Raw genomic sequence first — 15812 nt, forward strand, 5'->3', positions numbered from 1 at the left:
AATTTAATTAAAAAAAAAAAAAAATTAAATCAAAAATCACTCGATTTCCATCCCCTCAAACGTATTTTTATCTTGTGTGTCGTACCTCTGCACGCAACATCGCACATAAAATCATACAGCGCCTTAAAACCGTCTCTTGGCGTGCATATACAGATATGTCAGCATGGTCGAGAGGTCTAAGACGCTACGTTCAGGTCGTAGTCAACTTCGGTTGACGTGGGTTCGAATCCCACTGCTGACAGCACATTTTTTTTATTCACGAAAAATTAATTTTTTTCGAATTTTTCTCAATTGGATGAAAAACTTGCATGTAAAAATCGAAAAAAAAATCAAAAAATATTTTTTTTAATGGAAAAATTTATTCAACTAACGCGACAAGAGCATTCACGACATTTCCGCTGTGCTCCCGGAGGGTTTTTTCAGCTTGATATCGGGAGATTTCCATTTCGTGCATCTTAAAAAAAATTAAAATTGAAAAAAAATAATTTTTTGCGGGAGATTTAGTCAAAAAATGAACTTACAATTAACTCGACGTCTTCCTTTTTCACGTGAATCTTTTGAAGTTCGCGTTCTTTAGCGAGTTTGAGTTCGTCTTCTTTGTTTCTCTTCTCAGCAAAGATGTTTGCAGCCTAAAATTTTAAAGTTTTTATGAAATTTTGACGAAAATTTCGATAAAAATTAAAAACTCACGTTCGAAATGTCGGATTTGAGCTCCAATTCTTCGGCGTAATCTGTGACTTTGTCTAAATCTTTCGCTCCCGTCAAATCGTGTCTTTTCTGCTTCTTGTCCGTTTGTTCTTCTTCCTCATGATGTTGCTCATCTCCGTTTGTATCTGCCATTTTTTGTGAATTTTTTAATAAAAAATCCTCGAATTTCTCGTGTTTTGATTAAAAAAATATTTTTAAAAAAATCGCCTTCGTGCTAATTCAATTTTTTTTAGTTCAAAAATATCCGCTTAGATGGCGCTAATTTTTGAGACGAATGAAATTGATAAAAAATAAAATCATGCGGATTTCATCATGAATTCCAACCCATTTCATCATCACAGAGCAAAAAAGGTAAACAAAAAAAATTCACCGCGAAATGTCTTCAAGCTCCTTCCGTTTGCGTCGCATGATCAAAGATCAAAAAGCCGCCACGAAAGAATCTCCGTCAATTTCTGCCCGAATCAACTCCCCGCTTGCCAAATACGAAGCCGGCGAACTCAAATGCATCGTTTGTGATGCCGTCGTGCGCTCCGAAAAAGCTTGGCCCGTGCACGTCAACTCGAAGAAACACAAAGAAAATCTCGTTGCTGCCAAGGAACTCAAGGAAAAGGTCAAAAATGATCCCGTGTTGGCGCAAAAGGTTGCCGCAGTGAAACGTCCCGCAGTTCCTGAAGTCGTCAGCGAACAACCGACGAAGAAACTCAAGGGAATTCTGAAAAATTCGAACCGGAAAGATGACGAGGAAGAGTTTGAGACGCCGGAAAATGCAAAAATTGATAAAAGTTTGGTGAATATTAGTCGAAGCAATGGACAGAAACAGGAAAAAATGGAAACGGAGGAACAACCAACTAACGAGCTGCCTGATGGGTTCTTCGATAATCCGAAGGAAGATGCGAAAGTAAGAATTTTTTGTGAGATTTCAATGAAATTTTTCGTTTTCAAGAGTTTTTCTGATCAAAATGAGATTTTTTAAGCAAATTTTCATGAAAAATTTTAAAAAAATTATTCAAAAAGTCAAAAATTTTGTAAAAATTTCCAAAATATTAAAATTATTTCAAAAATTTTACCTTTTTGATCAAAATTTTGACCTTTTGAATTTAATATTATTAAAACATTTGGCATAATTTCTAAAAATTTTTATTTCTTCAGACAAAATTTTTTGGGATTTTCAAAATTTCAATTCAAAATTTTACGAATTTTTTTTTAAAAAAAAATTAATTTTTAAAAAAAAAAATTTTTAAAAATTTTTTTTAATTAAAAAATAAAAAAAAAAAAATTTTTTCAAAATTTTAAAAAATTAAAAAAAAATTAAAAGAAAAATTTAAAAATTTAAAAAAAAAAAAATTCAAAAAAAAAAAAAAAAAAAAATTTAAATTTTTCAAAAAAAAAAAAAATTTAATTTTTAAAAATTCATTAAAAAAAAAATTTTTTTTAAAACATTTTCAAGATTTATTAAATTTTAAAGTAAAAAAAATTATTATTTTTTGAAAAAAAAAATATTTTTTAAGCAAATTTTTGAAAAAAAATCTATTTTTTCATGAAAAAATTTCGATTTTTTTAAAAAATTTTTGAAAAAAAAATTTAAAAAAAATTTTTTTAAAAATTTCAAAAACCTAAAATAATTTAACTTTAAAAAAAAAAATTAAAATTTAAAAAATTTTAAGTTCTTTAAAAATAATTTCAGATTTATAAAATTTTGAAAAAAAATTCATTAAAGATTTTTTTAAATTAATTTTTTATTGTTCAAATTGAACTTTTCTTAAAAATGTTAATTTTTTAAATTTTTTTTGAAACGAAGTTGATTAAAAATTTTAGAAAATTTTAACTTTTCAAAAATAAAAAATGTTTTTTTTTTTATAAAAATTCGACTTTTTGAAAAAATTTGCTTGAAAAATAAATTTTTTAAAGAAAATTTATCATAAAAATTTTAAAAAAATTAATTTTTAACAAAATTTATTTTAAAAAAATTTATTTTTAGGCCCACAATCGCGAATTCAAAGACCCAAACGACGAAGAATGGGATCGTTTCCAAAAAGAGATCAAAGATGCCCAAACGCTATCCACGCAAATCATCAACGAGGAACAAGAAGAACTCACAACGGAGCGTCAAATGGACGAAATTGACGAACAGATGCGAATTTGGTCCCGCGTTCTCGATTTGGAGAAGAAAAAGGAAGCTGTTGTCGAAAAATTCAAAGAAGTCAAGCACGAAGCGATGGAAGAAGATCCTCAAAACGACAAAAGCAGCGACTCTGAAGACTCTGACGTCGACATTGACGAATATCTGGACTGGCGAGCGAAGAAATCACACAAATAATTAATAAATTTTCGTATTTTTTAATGTTTTTCGCGAGTTTTTGTGCTACAAATCTTTCTTTTTGCTCCTAAAACTCTCCTCGGCGATTTCTTTGAGCATTTTCGCCGTTTGTTTGCCCGTTTTATCGACGAGTTTTCGCAACATGCCGTCGCGATTTTGCATCAGAACGTGCGGATGATCGAATTCGATGACTTGCCCGGCATCCATGACGAGAACTTTGTCCGAATCCATGACGGTGTGAAGTCGATGTGCGATTGTCAGAACCGTGCAATGTCCAAATTTCTCCCGAATTGTCGTTTGAATGAATTTATCCGTTTCGGGGTCGACATTCGCTGTTGCCTCGTCTAAAATGAGGATTTTATTGTTGCGAAGCAAGGCACGCGCTAAACACACGAGTTGACGTTGTCCCATGCTGAAATTGCTTCCGCCGTCGCTCATTTTGCATTCCAAGCCGCCCGTGAGTGAAGCAACTTCTTCCTTCAGTTCGACTTGTTCCAAAGCTTGCCACAGCTCGGCGTCGGTTTTTTCCTCGAATGGGTCTAAATTTGAACGCATCGTGCCCGAAAAGAGAATCGGGTCTTGCGGGATGATGCTAATGGAGCTGCGAAGATCACGCAAACCGAGTTTTTGGATGTCGACATCGTCGATTTTGATGAGACCCTCAATGGGGGCGAGACGGAAAAGGGCTTGGATGATGCTTGATTTGCCCGCGCCTGAAAAAGAATAATGGGAAAAATTACAATTTTTAATGAAAATTTTTAAATTTGAAGGTTTTTTATACAAATCGAAATTTTTAAAATTTAATAAAATGTCCATCAAAAAAGGAGACACTTTTGCTTTGTTTTTTCGTCTCACGAGCGAAAAAAAGGTAAAATTTCATTTTGAATTTTAAAATTTCAATTTTTTAAATTTAAATTCAAAAAAAAATTAAAATAATTTTAAGACAATAAAATATTTTATAAAAATAAATAGGTAAATATTAGATAGAAGAAATTCAATTGAAGATTCATTTTAAATATTAATTAAAAAATAAATTAAATTATTTTAAAAAATTAATTTATTTTTGATTATTTTTTTTTTTAATTTATTTATTTTTTAATTTAATTAAATTCAAAATTTTATTTTTTTTAATTCTCAATTTTAAATAATGAAAAAAAAATAAATAAAATTATTAATAAATAAATTAATGAATTAATTTAAAAAATTAGATTATAATTTCATTAAAAATTAATTGAATTTTTTTTTATCAAAAAATGTAAAAGTCAATAAAATTTTTGAATTTAAAAATAAAATTAAAAAAAAAAATTTAAAATTTTGATTTAAAAAAAAAAAAATAAAATTAATTAAAATTATAAAAAAAAATTAAAAAAAAATAATTTCAACTAATAAATTTTTTTTTTAAATAAAAAAAATTAAAAATATTTTAAATTAAATTTTTAAAATTAAAAAAAAATCTGATTTAAATGAATTTTGATTTAAAAATTAGGAAAATTTTAATTAATTATTTTAATAATTAATTTAAATAAAAAAAAGTAAAAAAAAATTAAATTAAAAAAAAAATTACAAAAAATTAAGTCAAAATGCAACTAAAAAATTCTTACCCGTTCTTCCAACAATCCCAATTTTCTCTTTCGGCTCAATTTCGAACGTCAATCGTTGCAACACGTACTCACTTTCTTCCGAATAACGCAAACTCAGATTACTAAACTTGATTCTTCCCTCATTGGGCCATTCTCCCTTCGGCATGTGCTCCGGATCTGTCTCCATTGGCGGTTCTGAAGGCAAATTCACGTATTCCTCGACTCTTTCGACAGAAACCATTTGATTTTCGAGCTCTGCCGTTTGTCGCATGCCCCATTGACACATCCCGATCAACGTTATACTTTGCGTTATTGCCAAACCGACAGATCCGCCTGAACCGTTATCCATAAAGAGGAAGCTGAATGTCACAATTGCGATGTACAAGACACTAAAAAATTATTTTTTATTAAAATTTTTTAATTTTTTTTTTTGACAAAAAATTTCTTACCATGTAAAATCAAGCCAAAAAGCAAAGGCACGAGTTGTTGTCAGTGAGAGATAATAAGTCGCCGAGTTAAAATTCTGCAAATGGGCGAACTCATCTTGAAGGATGTCGGAAGCTTTGAACGCGCGAATTGTTGAGAGACCGTTCAAAGTCGCGTTTGTGTGAGAAAACATCGGGCTTCGAGCTAAAAAATTAATTTTTTGATAAAATTTCGTAAAAAAAAACCAAAAAATTTCTTACAAAGCGATTCAACGCGTTTCACACTCCTTGAAGTCCTCACATAAATATCTCGAATGAGGAACATTAAAACCGCAAGCACCAAAGTCGGTATCAAAAGCCAATAATTCACAATGGCAACAACTGTCATCACAGCAAACATCTCAAAAAGGAACCAAATACAGTCCAAAAGGGCTCCGGGAAGCACAGCATCGATGTTTCCGGTGTCTTTGCTGAAACGATTTAATATTCGACCCGATGGATTTGTGTTGAAGAAGTACATTGTGGCTCGCGTTACTCCGCGGAACATTTTGTCGTGCAAATTTTTTGATATTCTGAGACCTGAAGGTAAGAAAATTTTATTTTTTATTTTAATTTTTTTTTTGAATTTCGAAAATTTTATTATTTTAATATTTACATTAAAATTAAATAAAAATTATGATTAAAATTTAAATATTTTTTTTAATTAAATTTTATAAAAAAAAGTAATGAAAAAATTAATAATTTTTTTATTTTAATAAAAATTAATTAACAAAATTCAAAATAAATTAAAATAATAATTTTTTAATTATTTAAAATTTTAAAAAATTAATTAATTTAAATTTACGATTTTTGTTTTAATAAAATATATTTAAAATTAATTAAAAATTTAAATTCATTTATTTTTTATAGTTTTATTTATTTAAAAATATTATCTTTTATTTATTTTTTAAATTAAATTTGGTCAAAAAAATTAAATTTGTAATTTTTATATAAAATAATACAATTTTCAATCATTAAAAAAATTATTTTTAAAATTTTGCAAAGCAAATAAAATTGAAATGTATTAAATGTTAAGGATAAAATAATTAAAAAAAAATATTCTAAAAAAATTCAATAAAAAAATTATTTTTTGTGTTTGTTACTTAATTTTTAAAATTAATTTTTTATTTTATATTTTTTAAAAATAAATTAAAAAAAAGATGGTTTTAATTTAAAATTAATTCAAATATTTGATTTAATTTTTAAAATTAAAAATATAAAAAAATGTTTTAATTTTTTTCATGTAATTTTAAATTTGATTTTTTTCAATTACTTTTTTTTTGTAAATTATTTTTTATTTTACATAAATTAAAAGTTTTAAAATTAAATTTTTCATAAATTAAAAGATTTTTTTAAATTTAAAATTAATTAATTGAATGTTTAATTTATTTTTTTTAAATTTAACAAAAAATAATATAAAAAAATTAAATAAAAAAAATTATTTAGGTACGGGTAAATTTTAATATTCATAAATGTGATGTTAAATTTTTTTGTGAAGTAAATTAAAAAAAATTAAAATTAGATAAATGTTTTTTCAATCATTTTTTTTAAATTTATTTATTTATTTTTATTTTTAAAAAAAAATTTCAAACATAAATTAAATAAATTTTATTTTTAATTTTGAATTAATTAAATAATTAAATTTAATTTTTTTAAATTAAAAAAAAATTAAAAAAAATAATTTTAAAAAATTAAATTAACTCACCTAAATAGAAAAACGCAAACGTCCGATGAATCGAGAGATAAGCAAGAACAACCATAATTGCCGAATAAACATAAATATATCTCTGCCTTATCGTTTCCACGGGAAGTCCTGATTCCGTCTCCATCGTTGTCAAATTCGTAGTTGCATTAAAAACCGCTTTACTTCTTCTTGGATCCTCCAAATTGAACAATTTCCCGACAAAAACGGCAAAATCCTCCAAAAAGTGACCCACAGCACCCAACGACTCCTCCCAATTGACCCATTCCGCGACGAACATATCGACGCCCGAATAAGTGCATTGCGCCAAAAGACACAGCAAAAAAACGGAAAAAATCCACAAATTACTGTTGACAGCACGGAAGTAATTTTTGTAAACGCGCAAATTCACGGCGCCCGTTTCTTGATTTTCCTTCACTTGTTCCGGGTAGTCGTCGTCATCGTCTTCGAGCGGTTTGTGTTTGTCCGAATTTGGGATGAAATCTGGTTCTTTTTGTTCGTGCACCGGAGTTTCAAGGGAGTTGTCTTCCGGAAGCAGCGATAAAATGCTCTGTTTTTGCTCTTTTAGGGTCTGATACGAGCCTTGAGCTTCGATTTTCGCGTCGTTCATGAGGACAATGTGCTTGCAATCCTTCAAATATTGCAGCTGATGCGTCGCCAAAACGCAAATTTTGTCACTCAGGAACCCGCGGATGCATTTATCGAAGATATGACGCCCAACGTGAGCATCCACAGCACTCAAGGGGTCATCTAAGAGGTAAATATCAGCTTTTTTGTACACCGCACGTGCCAAATTGACTCGCGCTTTTTGCCCGCCGCTCAACGAAATGCCTCGTTCGCCGACAATTGTGGCATCTCCATACGGCAAAAGCTCGAAATCCTTCTCCAAAGCACAAACTTTGACCACTTTTCGGTACCTTTCTTCGTCAAAATCCTCAATAAAGACGATATTTTGTCGAATTGAGCCCTCAAAGAGCCACGTTTCTTGCGAAGCGTAACTCACGACGCCATCAACGTGAATTTGCCCGTCATCCAGTTCAAGTTCGCCCAAAATTACTTGCAAAAATGTACTTTTTCCCGATCCAACAGGTCCAATTAGGGTCGTCAAGCCATTCGTAATTGACAAATCGACGTTTTCCAAGCCGGGGTTTGGTTCTTGTTCAGCAATTGTCCAATTCGCCGTGACATTTGACATCAAAATGCGAGGTTTTGTGACGTTTTCGTACGTATGGAAGTGTCGTTGGGGCTTTTCTGTTGAAGATTTTACGTGTCCGTTCATTTTTGGAGCTTCTTTTGAGTCATTTACGCCGTTTGAATTGATTTTTTTCTCTTCGAATTGAGGTTTTTGTTCACTTATCATGAGATAATCCAAAACTCGTTGCACGGAAATGTATCCCTCGGAGACAAAAGTGATGGCGAGAGGCCAAAAATGAACCATGCTTTCGTTCAAGACGTTGAAATAGGAGGTTGTGATGAAAACTTTGCGTGCGGTAATGACATTTCCGAAGTAAACGTAGCTGATGAGACTCAAAAAGATGGAGACACGAGATACCATGAAGAAAGATAAGAGAGTTGCACGGATGTAGGCTCCTCCTTTGACGGCGTTTATTTCTTTTCTGAAACGAAAATTTAAAAAAAAATTATTAAAATTTGTTGAATAAAAAAAATTAAATATTTTAAAAATATTATTTTTTAATTAAAAAAATTATCAAAAAATTTTAAAAAATTAAATTTATTTTAAAATTAATAATTTATTAAATTTATACCTATTTTAAAAAAAAATATTTAAAATAATTTTTAATTTTATTAATTTGTAAAAAAATCCAAAAAAATAAAATAAAAATAATTTTTCATTTAAAAAAAAATTATTAAGAATTTAAAAATATTAAATTTATTTAAAAAAATAATTTAAATTTCTCAAATTTATTTTTATAAATAATTTTGTTTAATTCTATAAAAAATATAAATAGTTTTTTTTTATTTAAAAAAAATCTTAAATATTTTAAAATTCTTATTTTAATTTTTAATAAATTATCAAAAATTTAAAAATATTAAATTTATCAAGAATAAAAATTAAATTTCAAAAATTTATTTAAAAATAAATTTAATTTATATTTTTAATAATTTTAATTTTTTTTATTTTTTTATCAACAGACTTAATTTATTCAAAAATAATTTAAATTATCAAAATAATTTTAAAAAAATATAAATTAAATTATTTCAATATTAATATTTGGTAAAATTATATTTGAAAAAATTAAATTTTTTTAATTTTTAAAAATATATATGTTTTTCGAAAATTAAATTTAATTAAATTATTAATTTTTAAAATTATTTTTTTATTTCAAATATTTATTTTTAAAAATATTTTGAAAAAATTAATTAATGAAATAATTAAAAATATTTTCATTATTTTAAAAAATATTTTTTTTATTGAATTAATTATTAATTTTTTAATTTATTTATTTAAATTAATCAATAAAAATTTTTAAATTATTTTTAAATAAAAATTAAAAAAAAACTTACCTTCTAACTTTGGCAATCATCTTCGCAAACGAATTTTCCCACGCATACATCTTAATAACCTGAATTCCTTGCACAATTTCGTTCATCAGCTTCACACGAACATCCGTGCGCTTTGTTGTCTTCAACCGATAAACAGCAGCACGTTTGCCAACCCATGCTTGCAACGGAATAAAGCTCAACATGAATCCAAGCCCGAGAATTCCCGCAACGCCAATTTCGCGATAAATAAAATATCCTAATAGAAACAGTTCTAATGGCCCTTTCCACAAGTCATGCAAGAAGCAAAGGGCTATTTCGAACTTTGCTACATCGTTGGACATTAAATTGATGACACGCCCTCCCAAACCGTCAATTATGGCGCATTTTTTGAGAGCTAAGGTCTGAAAATTAAAAATTTTTTAATTTATTTGTAATTTTTTGTAAAAAAAAAAACTTACTTTTTCGTAGATGAGACAACAGCAACCAATTCGAAGTTTCATGCCAACTTGAAAGATGAACATAATAAAGGGATGGAAGGTAAGTACAGGGATAAGGGAACATATAACGATTCCCGATGCCCATAAATATGCGTCATTTTTTGTTAGTTGAGTCTGTCCCGGTGCGAAATATGTCACTAAATTGCCTAAACATAATGGAAGGATGAGCCTGAAAATAAAAATTTGTTAAAAAATTAAATTTATTCTAAAAAAATATTTTATCCCAATGCACATTTTAATTTTTTTGACCCAATGTACATTTTTAAATTTTTTACCCAATACATATTTTAAAATTTCTAATTACAATTTTTCAAAAATTTGATTAAAAAATATGAAAGAATTAAATGTACTTTGGGAGAAAATTTTAATTTATGCATTGGGATGAAAATATTAAATGTGCTATGGGAAAATTTTGAATTAAAAAAATCCCAATGCAAATTTTAAAATTTCTCTCAGTGAAAAATTTAATTTTTATCCCTTTAAAAATTAAAATTTTTTAAAACAATAAAAATTTAAATTTTTGGCCCAATACATATTTCAAAAAAATTTGCCCAATGCATATTTTGAATTTTAAATTTTTTTACCCATTGCGTATTTTAAAATTTTTTAACAAATGCATATTTTCAAAATTTTATAATATTTATTTTTTTAAAAATTTTGGTTAAAATGTAAGAAATATTTAAAAATTTCAAAATATTTTAAAATATGCATTGGGGTGAAAATATAAAATTTGCTATGGGAAAATTAAAAATTGAAAAAATTTTAAAATTTCTTTCAGTACAATAATTAAATTTTTAGAAATAATAAAATTTTTAATTTTGGACCCAATACACATTTCGAAAAAAATCCCCTATGCACATTTGAAAATGTCTAAACACGTAATTTATTAAAATTTCGTTAAATTTTCAAATTCTTACCTCACTCCTGACTCAACGCAGGAAAATACTAAACCCCAAAACAGCGTTTTAGGTCCAAACGCTTTGTAAAACACCCTTAACATACTGGGTTTCTTTTTCACTTTCTCCTCTGCCCACAATTTCCCCATAATTTTGTGCAAACCATCGCTTTCATGTTCCTTCAAACAGGCAAAAACATCTTCCTCTTCTATCGGTTTTTTATATCCTTTGACAAAAATATGTCGCAACCACCAATAAGTCATGGTCGATATGAAATTTGCTTTTATCACAGGATTCTCCTTTGGAGACGAAGGCACTTTTTCCTTTCTATTCATATTTATTTGTTTTGTCTTTTGTAAAGTCTTTGAATTATTCGAAATAATTTTAAATTAATTTTAATTTGAATTCAATTGAGAACCAGCATCATAATTTCTACGCAATAGTCATAAATTGTCACTACATGACTTTGATTCATGTATTTGTTTCTTGATTAAATTACTTTTAATTCACTATTTGTACAGAAGTTTACATACAAAACAATCACAGAAGTTGCTTTTAATTGGTATTTATTGGATTATCTGTAAATATGGAATGAAAAATTATTCAAGGACTAAATAAATAAATAAATGAAGTAAAGAACGACACGAAGATTGACGTTCGATAAGCAATTGAAGACTGAATGAAATAAAAATTTCACAACGAATTGAAATGTTTCTTATCTGATAACGAAATTTTTATCAAAAAACGCGTGTATGTGTTACTGACCTATCATTTGTTGATATAAATAAAAAATGAGATAAAATAAACAAAAAAAGATTAAAAATGATCTTTAAATTTATTATTACGGTTTTGGTTAATTTACTTTGTGATTATTACTTTTTTTATGAATTTGTGTAAAATTGAAGTTAACAAGAAAAAAATAATTAGTCATTTTTGTTTATTTTAACTTTTTTGAGTAAAGTTATTGAAATGTTAGTTTTAACTTTTTGTAAGTGTGTTTGGGATTTCATGGCCTCATTTTGTTATTTCAGGTTAGTTTTTATTCTTTAAAAAAAAAAAATTTTATATTTTTTTTTCTTTTCAGGAATTGATTGATTGATGAAATATACACTTGAAGAAATGTTCAAGAAAACCCTTAAACCTGAGTTCAAGAGGATATTAGAAGATTTCTGAACTTTAATGAACTTTATTCTATTCGATAAAAATAAAGATCAAGAAGCTCAAATCAAGCCTTTAAAGATCTTAAACTGAAACAATCTTTTGCAGTTATACAAAACAAAAGTTTAAACGTTCTTCGAGGCTTACTCTTTAAACACTAAAGATCTTAAACCAAAGAAGGAAAATTGATACAATAACAAAAATTCAAAACACTGATACTCTAAACTTCTTCTCGAGGCTTACTCTTCGAACATTTTTCAAAAATCAAGCCTTCAAAGATCTTAAACTGAAACAATCTTTCACAGACCTGCCAGTTGATACAATAACAAAACTATTCAACCTGATACTCTAAACTCCTTCTCGAGGCTTACTCTTCGAACATTTTTCAAAAATCAAGCCTTTAAAGATCTTAAACTGAAATATTCTTTCACAGACCTCCCAGTTGATACAAGAACAAAACTTTTCAACTCTTAACTTTTTCTCGAGGCTTACTCTTCGAAAACTTTTCAAAGACTGACTTTAGCAAAAGTTGAACTTTATCACAAAACTTTGGTAAACTAACTAATAAAAATTTGCAATAAAATTTTTAATCAAGACGCATAAAATTGAGATAATCTATAGAACTAGATGTATCCAGATAAAATTAAGTGTCAAAAACATCATTTTATGTATCATGAACCAATGAAATTTTACAATTCACAGACTCTGACGACAGAATAATTTAAAGTTAACATTATGATAAACAAAATCTCTGACGAAGAGACCTATCTCAATAATTTAAAATTTAGATCTGAAGTTTTTTTTTTATTTCAAATTTTTTATTGAATGAAAGTTTTTCGCTGAACTCATAAATTCTCTCTTAAAACTTTTTAACTTATTTTTTTTATCGAATTAATTATTCAACACTTTATTGATTGTTACTTTTCAAAGCTCCGCAAAAAAATCCCATTACACGCATAAAAGGTTAACAAACTCACTTGAGTATGACACGACTTGGCAATCAGTAGGAAAATATCATTTATTATAAACAGTTAAATCATGCTTCAATCACGTTTCGCTCAAAGTAAAAAGGTGAAGGCTAACATTTTTTCCCTTCTTCACATTTTTTTTTTTTTCAATTAAAAGTGAATTGAACTTTTTTTGCACTAAAATCATCGCGAAAAAAAACTTTGCGTGAATGTCTCGTCAAAAATATGACTTTTAATTGCAACAAAATTCAATTTCAATGCCAAGTCTCAATAAATCTATTATTGGAATCTCAAAACAATTCTATTTTAAAAGCCACTTTACAATTCAAAACTTAGCTTTTCACGTACTTTTTATCACGTTTTTGCGATAACACAATATCCGTATCTGTTTTCTGTGTCGTTTTTTGTCGATATTTATTGTAAAATCACTTTTTCGACAGCAGACAACAATGAGAGACGATATGCGAACGCGATCCAATCGCCCGTAAAGCCAAACTAACACTAATCGATTTCGGTATTTTTCTACAGCAGTGAGAACAGCTGTGTCTCTTTGTCAGTTCAGCTAAGCAAATCAGCTGTTGGAATTGTTTCTGTATGCGTTTGTAAAATGACAGGCCGGTTTTTGGTTTAGTTTGTGTTTGTATAAGAACATAATGCATTCACTTTATGATTTTTTTTGTATAAATTGTATATGAAGAGAGAGAGAGAGAGAGAGAGTTTTTAAAAAATTCTACAGTTAAAAAATGTTTAAGAGAAATTTTGATTTGAAAATTTATTCTAATTAATTCAAACCAAGTAAAATAAATAGTTTTTTAATTTAGAATGCTTTTTTTTAATTTTTTTATTTTTTTTTTTTTAATTTAAGATTTTTAAATTGAATTATTTAATTATAAACATTTTTTTTAATTCAATTTATTTTAAATTCAGGTTATTTTCAGATTTATTTTTTTTGTTTTATTTATATTTTTAATAAAAAAATAATATAATTAATTAATTACTTAAATTAATTAAAAAATAATACGTTAAATTTTCTGTCGAAAGAATTTTTTTTTGTTTTAACTAAAATTTCTTATTTCTTGTAACTTTTTTTAACATTCCAAGCTTTTTATATTTTTTATAATAATTAAAAAATAATTTTTTTTAACAATCAATAATTAAATAAATTATTTTCAAATAAAAATTTTATTAATTTTAAAACTTTTTTAAAATCTTTATTTTTTTAATGTTAAAATTTAAATTAATATTTTTTTTCTTTAAAAATTTATTTATTTTTTTTAAGAAAAAAATATTAATTAAAATTTTAACTTGAAAAAAAACCATTTAAAATTTTAAAAAAGTTTTAAAATTAATTATTTTTAAATTAATTAAAGTAAAATTATTAATTATTTAATTTTTAATTATTAAAAAAATTATTTTTTTTAAATTATTATAAAAAATATTTAAATAAAATTTTGTGAAATTTAAAAAAAAAATTATTCAAACACTTATAAACAATTCACTTGACGCCACGCTATCCAAAAGTAAACATTTCCATATTTACCTCAACTAAATAATCAGATAATAAATAATAAAACTTAATTAAAATACACACTCGGTAGGTAACTGATATTATACTAAATAATTTAAGATACATCTTCCTGCATTATATACTATTTGTTTATCAAAAGATAAACATGAATTATGAAATACCTACCTTGATAACCAAAATCTTGAGGAAATCCTCTAATTTCGCGTCACAGAAACAATTTTGGGAGTATTTCACAAGATTGAGCCATAATCTTATCAGAAAAAAAAATTTCTTATTAAATTTTAGCAAAAATTGCTACAGACAATCGACCTTATTGATAATAAATAGCTGATGATAAGAAAAACAACAAATATTACGTAAGTAAAGTAAATAATAATGTTTGTTAAATTTTTATTTAATAATAATTAATATAATATAATAATAAATAGAGTACAGTTTTTTTTTGTTTTTTTTTCATCTCAATTTTTTTTATTTTCATAAAGTGATGATCCAGTAGACGCTTTAGCTCTCTTATACAATAATTTTTTTTATAATTTTATTTTTTTTAATTTTAGGAAATTTTTTTAATGTAAAAATTTTGTTCGCCATTTAAATTTTATTTTTTTTTGCCGAAATAAATTATAAGCCCTGATTCAAAAAATTTCACATTGAAATACGGATTAAAATTATTTTCTACTTTTATTTTTTTTTTATAAGGTTAAATATTTTTTTTTTTATTAATTTGTGCAAAGCATCACAAAATCGTTGTTAAAATCACAAAAATTATTAAGCACAAAAATCAAGCATTTCTACTGATATTTTTTTCTTTTGTTATTTAATTATATATATTATTAATATACTCTAAGTATTATGTTTAAAATTTAAGAAATCAAGCAGGGACCATTTTAAGAATTTCTATTAGAGCTCTACCACTATATCTTGTTTTTTTTTTGTTAATGTTATGAATTTTCATTGAAATGATATTTTATTAAAAAATTCATAATTTAAAGCGTCATTTAACCTAGAAATCTTCCCCTATTTGCTAGCGTTAAATGAGGCATTAAAAAATGAATTTCTTAAATAAAAATAAAAATAGTAAGCTTGCCGCGTAGTAAATGCTTGCGTCCTGAAGTATATAAATTTAATTTTTTATTATTTTATTTTATTTTTTGTTTTATAAATTCTTCTTAGATTTCGCTTTATTCTGTTAAACATTTTTTTTATTAATTATTATTTTTTTTTTCTAATTCTACATTTCTATATATTAATTATTATTAATTATATTTTATTATATTTAATAATAATAATAAATTTAATAAATCGGTGCTAACAAAATTCGTTCTATTTGTGAGTTTTTTTGTGTTATAATTTGTGATAATTACTGCAAAAATGGTTCTATTGGTGATGTGTTAATATTTTTAATAATATTTTTTTTTAATATATATTTTAATTTATTTATTTTTTGTTATGTTTAAATATCACCATTGGTTCAGACGAGAATTTTTTTAAT

At 25.9% G+C, this 15812-nt stretch overlaps 3 protein-coding genes and 1 non-coding gene across 4 annotated transcripts; 2 read left to right on the top strand and 2 right to left on the bottom strand.

Annotated features, from left to right (window-relative positions):
• Window positions 1-157: 157 nt before the first annotated feature.
• Window positions 158-241, top strand: Trnal-cag (transfer RNA leucine (anticodon CAG)). Its single transcript has one exon. It is a non-coding gene; the product is annotated as a tRNA-Leu (tRNA).
• A 99-nt stretch (window positions 242-340) lies between these two features.
• On the bottom strand, window positions 341-914 carry LOC134834910 (huntingtin-interacting protein K). Its single transcript, XM_063849716.1, has 3 exons — window positions 691-914; window positions 522-629; window positions 341-454 (listed from the first exon to the last, which is right to left on the bottom strand). The coding sequence occupies exons 1-3, from the start codon at window positions 838-840 to the stop codon at window positions 359-361; spliced, it is 354 nt and encodes a 117-aa protein (XP_063705786.1). The 5' UTR covers window positions 841-914; the 3' UTR covers window positions 341-358.
• Window positions 915-1056: 142 nt separating this feature from the next.
• Window positions 1057-3053, top strand: LOC134833919 (zinc finger protein 830). Its single transcript, XM_063848420.1, has 2 exons — window positions 1057-1606; window positions 2687-3053. The coding sequence occupies exons 1-2, from the start codon at window positions 1085-1087 to the stop codon at window positions 3023-3025; spliced, it is 861 nt and encodes a 286-aa protein (XP_063704490.1). The 5' UTR covers window positions 1057-1084; the 3' UTR covers window positions 3026-3053.
• Window positions 3054-3070: 17 nt separating this feature from the next.
• LOC134833918 (probable multidrug resistance-associated protein lethal(2)03659) lies at window positions 3071-13279 on the bottom strand. Its single transcript, XM_063848419.1, has 9 exons — window positions 13144-13279; window positions 10691-11247; window positions 9735-9942; window positions 9298-9677; window positions 6775-8387; window positions 5292-5609; window positions 5055-5235; window positions 4627-4994; window positions 3071-3738 (listed from the first exon to the last, which is right to left on the bottom strand). The coding sequence occupies exons 2-9, from the start codon at window positions 11002-11004 to the stop codon at window positions 3071-3073; spliced, it is 4050 nt and encodes a 1349-aa protein (XP_063704489.1). The 5' UTR covers window positions 11005-11247; window positions 13144-13279.
• Window positions 13280-15812: the final 2533 nt, after the last annotated feature.

This window comes from Culicoides brevitarsis, chromosome 3, assembly GCF_036172545.1.
Source record: "Culicoides brevitarsis isolate CSIRO-B50_1 chromosome 3, AGI_CSIRO_Cbre_v1, whole genome shotgun sequence".
Classification (NCBI taxonomy): Eukaryota; Metazoa; Arthropoda; class Insecta; order Diptera; family Ceratopogonidae; genus Culicoides; species Culicoides brevitarsis.

Bases quoted from the DNA above. Each gene is read 5' to 3' on its own strand.
- LOC134833918 (XM_063848419.1), bottom strand. From the start codon at position 11,004: ATGAATAGAAAGGAAAAAGTGCCTTCGTCTCCAAAGGAGAATCCTGTG. The intron at 5,610-6,774 runs GTGAGTTAATTT...TCTTACCTTCAG, and splicing joins GTTTGCGTTTTTCTATTTAG to GTCTCAGAATATCAAAAAAT. The intron at 5,236-5,291 runs GTAAGAAATTTT...TTAATTTTTTAG, and splicing joins GAAACGCGTTGAATCGCTTT to CTCGAAGCCCGATGTTTTCT.
- LOC134833919 (XM_063848420.1), top strand. From the start codon at position 1,085: ATGTCTTCAAGCTCCTTCCGTTTGCGTCGCATGATCAAAGATCAAAAA. The intron at 1,607-2,686 runs GTAAGAATTTTT...ATTTATTTTTAG, and splicing joins ATCCGAAGGAAGATGCGAAA to GCCCACAATCGCGAATTCAA.
- LOC134834910 (XM_063849716.1), bottom strand. From the start codon at position 840: ATGGCAGATACAAACGGAGATGAGCAACATCATGAGGAAGAAGAACAA. The intron at 630-690 runs GTGAGTTTTTAA...TTAAAATTTTAG, and splicing joins TCAAATCCGACATTTCGAAC to GCTGCAAACATCTTTGCTGA. The intron at 455-521 runs GTAAGTTCATTT...ATTTTTTTTAAG, and splicing joins AGGAAGACGTCGAGTTAATT to ATGCACGAAATGGAAATCTC.